Genomic DNA, 16,777 nt, shown 5'->3' with positions numbered 1-16,777 from the left:
AGTGCAAGAAAATTTAGGCAAAAATATTAAACCAGATAATAAAAATGTCTTTAAATATTTCATGAAGAGCTAAAAAAGTGTTGGTCCAGTAGAAAATGAATCTGGAGAACTAGTAAAGGCAGATAAAGAAATGGTAGATGAATTAAATAGATATTCTGCATTGGTCTTCACAAAGAGGATGCAAATAGCACCCCAGAGTTAGCTGTAAATCAGGAATTTAAAGGGAGGGAGGAAATCAAGAAAAATACTGTTACCAGGCAAGTAGTACTGAGTAAATTGTTGGAACTGTGAATTAATAAGTCCTCAGATCTTGATCCATTTCATCCTATAGTCAAATTCATTTTCTGACTCACAGAAGGTTAGTATGCAAGTACAGCAAATAATCAGAAAACTGATAGAATGTTACTTTTTATTGATAATGGAATTGAATGTAGGGAGATTGTGCTTCAGTTATACAAGATATTGACAAGACTGCATCTAGAGTACTGTGTACAGTGCTGGACATGTACTTAGAGATGTCAATACATTGGAAGTAGTTCAGTGAAGGTTTATTAGTCTAATACCTGTAGTGAGCCTTATTAGGAAAGAATAGACAGCCTAAGTCTTTATCCTCTGGAGTTTAGAAAAGTTAGAGGAGACTTAGTTTAAACATATAAAATTCTGAGGGGACTTAACCAGATGATCGTTGAAATGATGTTACTACCAGTGGGAGAATCTAGAATTAGGGATCAGAACCAGAATTTAAAAATAAAGGGTCACTCATTGAAGAAAGAAATGAGAAAACATTTTTCCGTCAGAGTGTTGGACTGGAGGGGAATTTTCTATGGAATCCCTTACATTTCTAGGCCTTTTGCTCTGTAACTTTGCTCTGCCATAGGATTACATAACTGTGGGAACGGCTGGGAAGCAGCAGTCATGATGATTCAGCAGTCTTGGCATGATGCACGTTTGATGAACCAGCTTGTTTTTTCATGTCCATCAAATCTCAATGTTCATTAAGCAATTGTTCAAAGGCCATGTGAGCAGACAACTTTGACATTTCATCGGAATCAAAGGTAGCATTCTGACATTGCAGGACTACAGACAATTAAAATTAGCTGCACTACATGGTACACAAAGAATTTTGAATCGTGGGTAGTAAGTAATAGCTTAAATGGTAATTCAAAAGTAAGTAGAATACTTGTGCACATTCTAAGAGAAAGACTACTTAAGTAAAAGGTGCAAGTAGGCAGCATTCAGAAACCCTAAATCTTTATCAATAAAGTAAATGATGCATATTATCCTTGGTCACTTGCCACTACCAACCCACATGAAGCTTTCAGCAAAGAAAAGATGTCAAGAGAAATGAATGTCTGCAAACTGACAGATTCTTGCTCCAAGCATCATTAGCAGCCTGAAGCTAAATACATTGACACTGGGAAGTGCAAGCTGTTGCCACAGTATCTATAATCTGGCCCAGTTTATATCCAATGGAATTTGCTAATCATTCTTTTGATGTGAAGTGACATTTTAATTATTTATTATCAAATGCCGTTAATTTTCTGAATCTAACTTTTGTGAAACAATGTTCCAATTGCTCACTGCTCAAACTTAAAACTTATGTGCCTCTAATTTTCAACAAGAGTAAAGGATACTTACTGCACGGCTGTGCAACGGTGTGGAAGCTCCCTGTGGTTTATTTAATTACTGATTACCAAACAGCTTTGGTTTGATGCTGCTGTGGGGAACAAGCCACAGCAGACAGAGGGTGAAGTTTGCTTTTTTCTGGAGCTCTGTGCTTCCTTATTGGAAAAAAGAAATCTAAAATTAAACAGCATGGAAGGAGATGATGAGGATCTCCAAGTTATTAGACTCAATATTAAGTCCTGAAGGCTGAAGGGTCTTCAGGTGGAAGATAAGATGTGAGGATTGGGGTCAAAAGGCTGAATTGCCTACTCCCGCTCTGAATTTCTCTGTTTCTATGCTGTTAAACTTCCTGACTTTCTCCAGCAATTTGTGCTTTTGTTTCAGATTTCCAGCATCCACAATTCTTTGTTTTATTCTGCTGCATGTGAAGTTATTTGAGATATTTCTGGGAAACATAATAAAGCCTTGTTCAATTGCAAATGTATTCATTGAGATTTGAACCACTAACAGGAAAGACATTAAATTTAACTATCTGTTTGTACTAAACATTGAATATCAATGAATGAACAAAGTACTTACAGTAATGACTCCACAGAAACGGGTTTGATAAAAATAGCAATGGGATAAAGTTGAGCAATTTGTAACCGTTTTATAGCATTTCCTGAAACATCAAGTATGCAATGTTTGCCCTAAAGAAAAGCAGAAAAAGCTTGTTATATTTAGCACAACAAAATCTTGGTCTAGGCCTGAAACGTCAGCTTTTGTGCTCCTGAGATGCTGCTGGGCCTGCTGTGTTCATCCAGCCTCACATTTTATTATCTTCTCTATTGACATTTAGTGATGAGAACCATTTCGCATGCTCTTTCGCATCACTCCTCTTCCACTTTGCACGGTCTTGAGCCACCGATTCCCAGGTGTCTGTGGGAATGTCACACTTTGTTAGTTAGGCCTGGAAGTTAGAAATAATAGTGAGATAGTGAGTGCCATAACATGTTCAGCTTGTAAACTTTAGTGCATCTTTCTTAATTCCATGATTAATTGATTGTTTGCAGTCACTAAAAGCTGCTGTCCCACTTACAATTTTATAACAGTGAATGCTATTCAAGGTTTAAAAATGATTTGAAGAATCCTTTATAATTTATTTCCTGTAGTTGTCTGAAGCTTCCCTTTTAACTGTTATGATACTATGACTAAGAGGTGCTTTTTATCATGATTTTTTTGAAGAGAGGTTTTAAGTCAGTGGTGATGATCTGGCTATTTGAATTCAATAAAGTAAACAGGTTTTTTAAAATGTTGGAGTGATAGAAACAGCTTGAATGGGTGGGCCAAGCTCCCCTCGAGTCAGGATTTTTAATTTTAGTTTTCAGTGGCAGTTGCTGGCATCTAGGTTTGGAAGCTGCACACACACACAGATTTCTCTTTATGTTTTTCCTCCTGGGCTGGAGAACTGCAAGTGACACAATCTATTTTACTGAATTTGCCTTTGCCAAATGTCTGTTTATGGGATGTTACCATATTGGAACAGTTACTGTTTAGTAGCTAACTAGTCTATTATTCTGTAAACTACTCTAATAGAGTTAGGTTATTCCAATTTCTTGTTTCTTTTGTTATATTTTAACTAAACTGTATGAATAAATTATATTCTATTTAAGACCGGTAGTATGACCAATTGAATTGCATCAGGAATGTAATGTCTGGCATTTACCTTTAAAATAACAAAAAGTTAGGGTCTAGACTATCTTCTCAATGTATTTTGAGGGGGTTTGGTCTGGTCCTTAGGATAATTCAAAGACCTTTGGCTATGTGGAATATAGGCTTTGCTACTGAAATAACAATGAGGTTAATAGCATTCACTGTTATAAAATTGTAAGTGGGACAGCAGCTTTTAGTGACTGCAAACAATCAATTAATCATGGAATTAAGAAAGATGCACTAAAGTTTACAAGCTGAACATGTTATGGCACTCACTATCTCACTATTATTTCTAGCTTCCAGGCCTAACTAACAAAGTGTGACATTCCCACAGACACCTGGGAATCGGTGACTCAAGACTGTGCGAAGTGGAGGAGGAGCATCCGGGAAGGTGTCAAGCACGTCGAGACTTGCCATCGGGACAAAATGAAAGCCAGGTGAAATAACAAAAGGAGCATGCTGCCACACCAATGCCTCAGCTACCTCTTCCCAAGCCCACCACATGTCCCAAGTGCAACAGAGCCTGCGGTAGCCATGTCGGCCTATGCACCCACCTATGGACTCATCCTGAGAGTGGAAGACAGTCATCCTCGTCTGTGAGGGATTCTGCTGATTATTTCTAGCACAATTTTCATCCTCATCCTTTATATCAATATACCATCCCGAAAAGTTTTCCATTCTAGTGTATGTTAACTCTTAAAGCGATGATACATTTGCTAAGCAACCTTCTTGACATACTGAAAACTAACTTTAAAAGTATAATTTACGTTCCACTAAATTTAGATTTTTGTTGATTTTTTAAAAACCAACTTATTCTTTGTTCTGTATATGTTTCCTTCAATGTAGTTTTCTTTTTCCTCTTCATTTTGTTTTTTGAATCTGAATTGACACTGAATTAAATATTCCAGCTGCGACTTCATCATTTAGAGCCTGTGCAGCTCATTAATTAACCTTTAATTTGAATGGTTAAGGAGGTAAACTTACTTGTCCTGCCCAAATATGGCACAGATCCCTTCTAGAAGGACTTGCACTAGAATAACTCTCTATTTACAGTAGGTTCAGATGCAAAATCGATGCGTTGGCATTAATTTCTCATAGAATAAAACATGGCACAATGGTATTGTTGCTGACTCACAACTATGTGTGCAGCAAACAGAAAATGAATCACTTTAAATTACTTCCAGAGAAGTTCCATCGCATCTTTAACAATTGTGTGAATTGTGATTTTTGCTATGGTGACTTTTTCCAAAAAATAATTTGAATTTCAGCAAAAACTAAATATCAGCTCCAAAGCTGTGTGAGACATGTGACTTTCATCAATTTCCTATCTCTCTCATATATATAAACAAGTTATTTTGGAAATGACTGACCCATTTGGCGTAAGGAAGACAACACTTAAGGTGTCACAGCATTTTAATCACTTACTGTAAAAAAACTGAATTGTTATTCATGTATTTTGCTAAATTTTTAAGACAATTGTTATGTAACCCTGCTGATTTAATGTTTAATTTTAAATTGTGAAGTAAGTATCCTCTACATCTATATTAACATATGTTATGTTATTAATACTGTCATCATTTATCCATTCAAAATGGGCTTAAGTAGCAATCATATTTGATAAAACATTAACTTATTGTATCAATCTGGCAAAAGGTTATCAATATTCGAATTTTAAAAGCTCGACTTTGCCAAGTTTGAATTACAAGTATTTTAAATTATTTGAAGGAACAAAATTGTTTGGAATGTTTTAAGAATGATAGTAAAATATTCCTCAATAATAATTTATTAATCTGATTTGTTCACTACATTGTCAGGTGTTTGGAATGATGGGTCCAGATACTATTATTGTACTGTTTTGGCCTGAATATTACATAACATTCACTAATTGAAACCAAAGTGATTTCTATAAATGACATGATTAAACGTAATTGAATATTGCTGAGAAAAGATATAATTTATCACAGCTTTTTGTCTTGTATTTGCCAGGATAATTCATAAGAATTCCGATTCAAGGGGAAATAAACTGGCTGACAGGAGGGAGTTGATTGGCAATTGGAACTGTCAAATGAGCTCTCTTTCCTCAAAGTCCTCACTTAGAAATCGGCCATGAGATATTCTACTACTGTTTACTGCAAATCTGCCTTCACAGGTCAGTAAACAAATTGAAATTCCTGTGGTTCCATGTACAATAAGACTGGTCTTTATTAGCAACCACTAGGGCCTGAGCTATGGGTTTACCCTGCAAACTTGATACTGAACTAGGACAAATCAAAGCCATCTCGCAATGTAATGGCAATCTGAATCAGATCATTTTATGCAGCTCATCATGTAAACTCATGAGGCCTTATGGTGGTCACTGTTAGTGGAAAAAGTACTCTGTCTCATATTATCCTGGAAAGGTAAGATACGTTAAAAATTTGAGCAACAGGTGAAATGAGAGGTTTCATGTTGCTACTCTGCAGTAGTGACATGAGTGGTGCTCACCACTAACAGGATGCTGGTGTCAAGCCAAAATAATTTTTTGCCTATTATACAAGTGGATAGTGTGGTATATGAGTTTCAAGGCTCATATTTTGCCAGGTTTATAGGCTATACATGCCAAAGACTGGCAGATTGTTTCAATCGGCATGCCTTTTTGGCTGTTTGCAGCAAGCAAAGTACTTATTGTTGCAACCAACCTGTGTTTGCAAAACATGCAACATAATATCTAACATAAATGCAACTGGATTACATTTTCTGGATATTCCTAAAGAATTACGCTGACAGCCAATTTGGAATTGTCAACTGGGCTCATAGTGTGATGCACTTGTATGTACTGGATGCTATTAATATTAATGCACAATGTCTATGATTTGCAACAAAATAAGTGACAGACACTCACTGGTTCATTTCTCAGGGCAATCCCTGACCAATCATACCAACTTATTTGGTTTAAAATTTAAATAAAGTTTGTTGGTTAACTATCAATCATCATTAATTGAGTTCTGAAGAAGATTCATTGAGGATTCAAAACCTAAACTATTCTCTCCTCACTTGCTGATTCCTGACTAGTGATTTCTGTTTTTATTTCAGATATCCAGTATCTGAAATACTTTATTTTTATCATTATTCAGTGCATTCTCCATTGCAGCACCTCAAAAATTCAGAGTACACTTGTCAACCAATCTGCACTTTCTTCTCATGCAGTATAAATGCTGGTTTTCCACTTGAGTTGGTATTCTTGCAAGTTGTCTTGAAGAGTACAAAATGAAAAGCTGTGACAAAATGAGTCATATTTAGTAATACTCAAGTTCTGTACTACAAATTAACTATTGATAACTATAACCATTCTGCTTCTGGAAAATCCCATGAATAAGATGAGAAGAAACACTGGATCTGAAGCAAGGCACATTTGACCTGGGAGACCTTGATGATGATACTGCAAAAAAGATTTACTTTCATTCTAGCATTGTAACTAACATTCTACCATTAGCCCAAATTCTCTTTGATTACCTCAGAATTTTGGTAAAGTAACAAAAAAAAGTAAGAACATACCTGTTCTGCTACATATTTTACAGACTGGACACTGGTTCCGTATAGATTATCATTGTATTGTCCTGCTTCAATAAATTTGTGTTCCTGGATGTCCTTTTCCATCTGATCTCTACAAGTAACAAAGTGATAGTCTCGTCCATCCATTTCATAATCGCGTTTTGGTCTTGTGGTATCTTTTTAAAAGAGTGTAAACAGCATAAGTTAGTATTTTACAGTAGCAAATAATTACTTGAAAATTTTAACAATATGAGCACCAATATCAACAGCAATATTTCTGTTTAGTATAAAAATAAACAAAATGTCTATAGCATTATGTAACATGGTATTTTTGTCTATACTGTATTCAATTTAAAATCCACTTTAAATACATAAATACTGTGTTCTATATTGACAGCAATTCAAAATTGTTATCAAGACAATTTTTTTAGACAACCTGAGTTAAGTTATATCTTACCAAAACATTAAAATAGACTTTTAGATGGCATAATTTCATGCCACATGAAAAAGCCTTACAAAACACTAATTTTTTTTCATGCACATAAGGGTGGTTATTTCCTGGCATGCATTGATAAGCAGTAAATTACACATTAGAAAATGTTAATCTATTTAATGAAACAGTATTTATGTACAATAGAACTCTGTTAATGGGAACACCTCCTGGTTAAGCAATATGATGCCTTCATCCGGATACTTCTATTAAACAATCACCATGAAAGGATATGCACTAATTGTTCTGGCTAAGATGAACCCCAATGCTATATGATCTAAAGCTATTTTGCCATCTCTGAAACCAACCAATGATTGCTGGCAATGATATCCATTTAAATACCTTGAAACCAGATCTGTTACACAAATATAACAGTAAGGCACTGTGTACAATGTTGTCAATCATATTAACTAATAACATTTATTCTGTATGTCCTTTAAACTTTTTTATTTTCTTCCTATTTCAACTTTCTACTTGCAGCTTATACAAGGGGCCAGATGGGTGCAAAACAGATGAGGTAACCTACATAATGATCTTCTTTCCTGAAACTTCAATTTGCATCTTTTCCAACACTAAAGCTGAGAATAACATCCCATTGTATGTTGAATAAAGGGGTTGAAAACAAATTATATAAAAATAGCACAGTATACTAGCTGTTTGCTGCAGAACCATAAACAAATTTTGGCCACCGACTGATTACATTCGCTGAACAGTCTGCTTTAGAACTATATCCATGTAGCAACAACCTTCATCTGGGTTCTTTTTGAAATTCTGTATGCTGCAAACACAAAACATGTTTGGACAATAACTTGCTGATTGTAGCCAGGATAGAGAGGCTACTTTGCCCTATATGATGTTCAGCTTCTTGAGATTTGTTGGAGCTGAACTCAACTGAGTTGTTCAATGAATTGACTCAGTCAGTGAAAGGGAAAGGGTGGTAGGTCAATTTAAGCACAAAATTGACCGGTATGAAGGGCTATGGGAGTTATTAAGACGGCTTACGGTTCTCTTGGTGGAGAAGAAGGACCTAGTTGTGTGAAAGAGAGTGAGGGGTAAGTCAGCAGTGAAAGCTGGAGGAATGTTTCACACCTTTTTCACTTTCTGGAGAGCTAAGTTACATCTTGTTACTCCTGGGACACCTTTGATGTAGATAATATGACCCTTCGTGCCGGTAATATAACCTTTGGGATTATGAAAAAGCATGATTGTGTGAAAAATGTATATAAGTTCACTGGAAGGGGCAAAGTTGTCAAGAAACTGTTAAAAAAATGCTTGGCCATATAAAACCATTAAAACATTTGTGCAGCATGATTGTTATCCCAAACTACCGTTTTCATAACAGGGCATTTATTGATTGGTTGGCAAGTTTGGGGCATGGGGAGTGAGTGGGTGTCAGCAGAAGGGATGCTTTCTATTTTAATTTTCAGTTTTCACTTTGAGTATACTGTTGGAGTCCCCCACATGTTCTCCACCTAACCTGCCTCAAGAACTTGCAATCTTTTAGGGTCCTCCTTTGATGCCTGGCCTGACTCCCAATCAATTCACCATCATGGAATGAAAATCCAAAGCATTGGCTCTATTTCTAAAGCAGTGTTGTGAAACCAGGGTTTCACTTGACCTTCCCATTTGGGCATGAAAATTGAGACATAATGTTTTCAGCTGGAGGGGCAAAAGATAAAAAAGGAACAAGACAGTGCTTCCTGATTACTTCTTTTCAGCCGGCAGATTATTATTCAAATTGCACGTACAATATCACTGTTATTTACTTTCTCAGTCATACGTTATCATTATGACAAATAGAAAGCTAGAGATGATTAAAATGATATTTTATTGCATCTCTCAGGTACAGGGACTGGAGGGTTTGAGTTATACGGAGAATTTGGATAAACCCGGACTTTTTCACTGGAGGTTGAGTGGTAACCTCATGGAAATCATGAGGGGTATAGATAGGTGAATAGCAAAGGTGTTTTCCCCAGGATTTGGGAGTTCAAAACTAGAGGGCATATTTTTAAGGTGAGAGGAGAAAGATTTAAAAGGGACCTGACTGGCAACTTTTCACAGAAGGTGATTTGTATGTGGAATGGACTGCCAGACAAAGTGGTAGATGCAGATACAGTTAAAATATTTAAAAGACATTTGAACAAGTATGTGAATAGGAAAGATTTTGAGGGATCTGGGCCAAATACAGGTAAATGGAACCAGTTTAGTTTGCGAAGCTTGTTTGGCTGGGATGAGTTGGACCAAAGAGTCTGTTTCCGTGCTGTATGACTCTATGACTCTATGCTCCAAATTCAATTAAATACTTTGATACATTGAAGAATATTCATTGGTAGAAGTTATAAAATTAGATTGGTGGGGATAGGGAAGAACTGATTACCATGTCTCCACAAGTGTAATTCTGGTCCGTAGTGAATTGCTCTTTCTCACATTTTTCCACTTCTCTATCATATAAGTAACAACTGTCTTATCTTATGATTTCAGTAACAGTATAAAGGAGACTGTAGGAATGTACCCATGTTAGATTAATTCACAATACCCTTAAATTAAGTCTTGCAGCAATAAAATATATTTTATAATATACACAAGGTAGCTAAGTGACAATTTGTGTAGCGGGAAACAAATTAGAACATATTATACTGTTTGCTATAGCATCAAGCTGATTACTAAATTTGCGATAGTAAGAACTGCCGATGCTGGGGCCAGAGATAACACAGTCTGAAGCTGGAGAAGCAGAGCAAGCCAAGCAGCATCAGAGGAGCAGGAAAGTTGACATCTCTGGTCAGGATGCTTATTCACTAATGGGCAGGGGAAGGGAACTCCAAAATAAATAGACAGGAGGGGTGAGGCTGGGGAAGGTAAGTGGGATGGTGATAGGTGAGTGCAGGTAGGTAGTGGTGGGGATTGGTCTGTAAAGGGGAGGAACGGATAGGTGGAAGAGAAGATGGACAGAAATAGTAGGAGCTGCAGATGCTGGTGAATCTGAGATAACAAGGGGTAGAGCTGGATGAACACAGCAGGCCAAGCAGTATCATTGGAGCAGGAAAGCTGAAATTTCGGGCCCAGATCCTTCTTCAGAAATCTGAAGAATCAGAAATTTCTGAAGAAGGGCCTAGGCCTGAAATGTCAGCTTTCCTGCTCCTATGATGCTGCTTGGCCTGCTGTGTTCATCCAGCTCACACCTTGTTATATCAGAGAAGATGGACAGGTTGTGTCAGGTCAAGGAGGCGGGATGAGAGGGAGGGTTGGTCATGGGGTGAAGCCAGGGGTGGGGAGATTTTAAAACTGGTAAAATCCGCATTGAGACCATTGGGTTGTAGGCTCCCAAGGTGGAATACGAGGTGCTGCTCCTCCAGTTTCTGGGTGGTGTTACTGTGACACTGGTGGAGGCCCAGGATGATATGTCGCCCAGGGAGTGGGAGGGGGTGTTGAAATGGAATGCTAAATTTGAGACCCTTCGCCGGTGTTAATGATATTATGAGGTTGGATAGTGACTGACACACAAACATAGAGGCATAGCATATGTATGATTACATTTTCAATTACATTGCTGGTCAGCTTCCCAAATGTGCTTCAAACAGTATAAAAATTAATATAATTTATACGGCTTAAAAATATAACTACTGAATTAAATTGTTGTTAAAGCACCAAACTGATTTGACTCAATTTTCCATTTGTGAGAAAACAAAGTTTTGAACAGAAGAAAGTAAATGTAATCCTGTTTGTAATCACTTCCATGGTAATTCTCGCTGCCCTTACAGTCAATGTAGCTTGTTTTGCTATAAATGCTAAATATATAAATATATATGCTATGAAAAAAATGCTTTCCTTCACTCTCTCCACAGAAACTCTCTCAAAATTACTGGGATTTATAGAACGGTACCGCCATACAGTCAGCCATATGTATCCAATGGAAATGTGTTAGTTTTGGTTTTCCCAACTTTTAAGACATGTCACTGGCAATTCTATTATAGCAAAGAAACTGTGACACAAAGATGTAGAGGCTACCAGCTGATTGGATGTGGAGTTAGCTGGTTGTGGAGCAGTATTTACTAGCAAGCATTTGCAGTCATTGCCAAGCATCCCAGTTTAGGCACTGAAGAAAATATGGAAGGCTTTTTTCTATTTACTGATGGGATGTGGGCAGTTAAAGTGCATTGCAGCCAATTAATTTCTTCTGCAACTCGACTCCCAATTTGTGCTTAACATTGCAAACAATGATCAACAATAATTACAGAAACAGTTTTAATTTTGCCTGAAGAATGAAGGTTGTGAATGGAGTAGCTCTGTACTCCCAAATAACAGTGATGAAACTAACCCTAAATCAATTCAGTTGAGCATTGCATTGAAAGAGTTGTCTCTGTTTGATTAGAAAAGAAATACTGAGGTGGATAGTTCGTATTTTTTAAAATGAAGGGAATCGCTGGAAATGATGCGATAAGTTTTGGTGCTGAACCAGATGCTAAATAAATTCTGGAATACTGATGAATTATTGGAGGCAAACCTAAATCTATAGTCTGACTGTTAAGGGAGGTGGGTCGGGAGGAAGAAAGAGAGAGAGAGAGAGATTGATGGATTTCCTCCTTCATTCATCATCTAGTTAACAGGTAATGGTTTAAACAGAATGGCTAATAACTTTGTCACCAGAGCAATCTGCGGAAGTTGTGATGTGCGTTGAGGTTAGTACTGCTGCATTTTTACACACAAAAAATCTGGACACTGTCTTCAATATTTGTAAAGCATGCCAATAAATAAATGTGTTAATACTTCAATATAAATACAAAGAATGACAGAAATATTTTCAAACAAAGCATTCATCAGAAGTAATTCATCCTGATGACATTAAAAAGTGCCGAGTATCTACTGTTTTTAACTCTAACCAGTGACACCGAGCAGATGGAAAAGACATCTGCAAAAGCTAGCAGTTCCCTCTTTGCATATTGGGTCTTGATGACATCATCAGGACCTGAATGCATTTTTAACTGTTGGCATGAAATCAAACTGCTGTCAGGCGAGTGTCCCTCTGGTCTCACAGAAAGCATTTTCTGCACTTTCCCAATATTCAGAGCTGAGTAAGGCAGTCTGTCAAACTCAGTCTTCCAACCTTCTAATGTTGGTGGACTATGTGATTTTCCATGTTAACACTCCGTCTATTTCAGACAAACAACTATCTGATGAAATTTAAATGAGGCTGCTTGGCTTTGTGAGCTACGGCAGACAAATGAGGGAGCAAGATGGTCACTCGTTGATGTGATGCATTCTACTGTCTTGTAAGCGTACTGGATGATTTGACATAAGAAGAAAGAATCATCAGAACAGGCTTTATTGCTCATGGTGGATTTTAACAAAAAAACTAACAAAACTGAGGCAGCAGCTGGGAACAGTCATCAAAGTTATTACTCAGCAAAATACAGATAAAGGAACCTAAAGAAAATTGGGAGCAACTATGGGCTATTTGCTCAAAGAACTGTAATTCCTCAAACAGTGGGGTACATGTTAAATATAAAAAGTGAGCATCACACTCTGTAGTTTAAATGTATGTTATTGTTGAAAAAAAAACCACTTGGTCAATTGCATATATAATCATGTTTTTTTAGCAAGAGTTAGAAAGCATGAAATCTTGTACAATTCTGTGAGGTATCAATTGTAAATTCAAATCTCTTCTGAAAATTTATTGACTTTTCTTCTGATCATTAAAGTACCATGAAACAACACCAATTAATAAATCAACTAGCCATTTGACAGTACAGAACTTGAACATTGCTTAAAAAGATCAATATTTATCAAAGCTTTTAGTCTAATCAGGATGATTTGCAAGAATTACCAAAGTAAAGAGAAAACATTTGTATTCCATGAGAGGAGAGTGCTAATTGATTGGCAACAACATTTATGCGATGAGGGAGCTGTGTGCTAATTGATCAGCAAACAGATTCACATTGGTTAGGTGTTGCCATGGAGAATGCACCTATTAATTATAGCTGGCTTAACTGCCAAGTTTTGTTTAAATTTTAAATGAGGCAAGTTGGTTAGGGCTTTGTTCTGAGAAATGAACTGATGAATGGCTGTCATCTATTTTGTTCAGTTGATTTAGGTACAGTGTGTGCACATGTTCTCTCTGTTTGCAGAGTACAGGGCCCTATGTATTATATGTGTAAATTCCAGTATACACAAATACTCCATGCTGCTCGACTAATTGACAATCCTAAACTGGTTGTCAGCATAATTCTTTGCACAGTCAGGATTATTCAGCAAATGTTACCCAATTGCAGAATCACATTTTGTGAGCAGTGTGTTGTGGTTTTGTAAACACAGGCTGGCTGGATGCAGTCAGTACTTTAATTGTTGCGAAAAACTGAAGGGATATACTATTTGATACAAACTGCAAACTTTGGGAAATATACCTAGTGTCACACTAGCACTGAAATTCTAACATTACATGTTTGCATTGTTGACTTGATGGTAGAATTCTATTAGATTAGATTCCCAACAGTGTGGAAATAGGCCCTTCAGCCCAACAAATTCACACCGCCCCTTGCAGCATCCTACCCAGACCCATCCCCCTATAACCCACGCACCCCTGAACACTACAGGCGATTTAGCATGGCCAATGCACCTAGCTTACACATCTTTGGACTGTGGGAGGAAACCAGAGCACCCGGAGGAAACCCACGCAGACACGGGGAGAATGTGCAAACTCCAAACAGACAGTCACCCTAGGGTGGAATCGAACCTGGGTCCCTAGTACTGTGAGGCTGCAGTGCTAACCACTGAGTTACCATGCTGCCCAATTTGCCGTTAGTGGCTAATACCCCTTGTTGTTATTATTTGTAGCAATGTGAAAATGCTTCACCTGTTGCTCCTACTTCTGTGACATCCTATGGTCTCTATGACTGGTTCTATACAACATGAACTAACCAAGGGTTGAGTTAACTGCTTCAGAATCAGTCAGGATCTCATTCAATGGTGAAGCACACTCTAGAAGTGTGTGTATATGATAGCATGCATATTTTGTACCTAGACTTAAGCTTTTTAGAATCAGCCCTCCATTATCGCCTGAACATCATATGCCCCAATATCTATTTGTACCTGTAGTTTACCAATGCTGTTTAATATATTTCATGCATTAACATACAAGCACTATTGACTTCAGTTGGATTATACTGTATTAGCTTGTATTTCTTTCTACGTACCTACATAGCTTTCCCAGTCCTTTGCAAAGCTGTTTCTCCTTGAAATGCTAATTCCAGGCTCTCATCCTACTGTCAACTTGGCTGAAGCCCTTTTCGAGTGAATAAGCAAATTGTCTCCAAGGAAATTGTCCTCAGGTTGTTAATCGGCATATGGTCAAATCTGTACTAGCCTCACCTCTCCCAGAACCGGTCTCATTATCCATTCTGACATTCTGCAGCTACTCAAATGGCTCAGCCTCTGATGCTCCAGAGGAAAATTGCCCCATTCTATCCAGTCTCACCCTACAGCACCCCTGGCAACTTCCTTGTAAAGCTTTTCTGAAACTTTTCAAGTTTCACAACATCCTTCCAACAGCAGGGAGAGAATTGAACACAGTATTTCATAAGTGGTCTAACTAATGTCCTCTACAGCTGAAACATACCTTCCAACTCCTATACTCAATACCCTGACCAATAAAGACAAGTGTACCAAACATCTACTTCACTACCCTGTCTACCTGCAACTCCGCTTTCACGGAACTGGGAACCCATACCCTAAGGTAACACTGTTTGGTACAGTAAGGTAACGGTAAGGTACCAGTGCTTGGTAACACTCTCCAGGACCTTACCATTCATGTACAAGATATGTTCTGATTTGCCCGACCAAAATGCAGCACTTCATATTTACCTAAATTAAGTTCCATCTGCCACTTCTTGGTCCCTTTGCCCATCTGAACATGGTCCTGTTGTACTCTTAGGTAATCTTCTTCACTGTTGACTATACCACCAATTTTGGTGTCATCTGCAAACTGACTAACCATACTTCCTATATTCACATTCAAATCATTTATTTAAATGACAAAATGAAGTGGATCAAGGACTGGTCCTTGGTGGTCATAGGCCTCCAGTCTGAAAATCAACCTTTACCACCACCTGTCTTCTGTCTTCAAGCCAATTTTATATCTAAATGGCTTGATCTTCCTGTCTTCCATGTGATCCAACCTTGCAAACCAGTTTACAATGAGGAGCCTTGTTGAACACCTTACTGAAGTCTATAGAGACAATGTCCACTGCTCTGCCTTCATCAATCTTCTTCATTACTTCTTAAACAACTCAATCAAGTTAGCAAGACATGATTTCCCATGTACAAAGCTGTGTTGACTATCCCTATCAGTCCTTGCCTTTCCAAATACATGTAAACCCGGTCCCTCAGGATTCCCTTCAACAACGTACCCACCACTGACAGTTCACCAGCTCATAGTTCCCTGGCTTTTCCTTACCACTTTTCTTAAATAACAGCACTATATTAGCTAACCTCCATGCTTCAGGCACCTCACCCAAGGCTATCAATGACACAAATATCTCAGCAAGGGGTCCAGCAATCAGTTCCTACAAAGTTCTGAGGCACCTGATCAGGTCTTGGAGATTTATCAAATTTCATGTGTCTTAAAATATCCAGTACCTGCTCCTTTGTAATATGGACACTTTTCCAGATATCACTATTTATTTGCCCAAGTTCTCTAGCTTCCATATCCTTCTCCATAGTAAACACTGATGCAAAATACTTGTACAGTATCTCATCCATTTCCTGTGGCTCCAAACAGACTGGCTTGCTAATCTTTAAGGAGCCATATTCTTTCCCAATTTCTCTTTTGTCTTTAATGTATTTGATATTTTCCCTACCATTATTTTAACTTTCCAAACATTGACTGAGACTGCATAGAGATGGCAGTGGAATTGTTAAGTATGTGCAAGAACATTTTCTTATTCAGTATGTGGATACAACTACTACAGAAGGAGCAAGACTTTTCCTTCTCTTGAGCAATAAGGCAGGGTAGGTTACTGAGATGTCATTGGGGGAGCACTTTGTGGCCAGTGACCATAATTCTATTAGTTTTAAAATAGCTATGGAAAAGTTAAAGTCCTAAATTGGAGGAAGCTAAAATAATCAGAGGGTTAGATAGGGTGGATAGGGAGAGCCTTTTTCCTAGGATGGTGACAGCGAGCACGAGGGGGCATAGCTTTAAATTGAGGGGTGAAAGATATAGGACAGATGTCAGAGGTAGTTTCTTAACTCAGAGAGTAGTAAGGGAATGGAACGCTTTGCCTGCAACGGTAGTAGATTCGCCAACTTTAAGTACATTTAAGTCATCATTGGACAAGCATATGGACGTACATGGAATAGTGTAGGTTAGATGGGCTTGAGATCGGTATGACAGGTCGGCACAACATCGAGGGCCGAAGGGCCTGTACTGTGCTGTAATGTTCTATG

The 16,777-nt window shown here is 37.8% G+C and overlaps 1 protein-coding gene across 11 annotated transcripts in view; it reads right to left on the bottom strand.

The window, feature by feature from the left end:
• The window catches only part of dlg2 (discs, large homolog 2 (Drosophila)), an 891,501-nt gene that overhangs the window by 20,893 nt on the left and 853,831 nt on the right, over positions 1 to 16,777 (bottom strand). For all 11 annotated transcript variants that reach the window (XM_048533248.1, XM_048533245.1, XM_048533246.1 and 8 more), the window contains 2 exons: positions 6,853 to 7,025; positions 2,206 to 2,315 (listed from right to left, as the gene is read on the bottom strand). In XM_048533248.1, the coding sequence (XP_048389205.1) occupies positions 2,206 to 2,315; positions 6,853 to 7,025 (283 nt within the window). The remainder of the gene's footprint in view (positions 1 to 2,205; positions 2,316 to 6,852; positions 7,026 to 16,777) is intronic.

Source organism: Stegostoma tigrinum, chromosome 6 (assembly GCF_030684315.1).
Source record: "Stegostoma tigrinum isolate sSteTig4 chromosome 6, sSteTig4.hap1, whole genome shotgun sequence".
Taxonomy (NCBI): Eukaryota; Metazoa; Chordata; class Chondrichthyes; order Orectolobiformes; family Stegostomatidae; genus Stegostoma; species Stegostoma tigrinum.
This window is presented reverse-complemented; position numbering and strand designations above follow the sequence as displayed.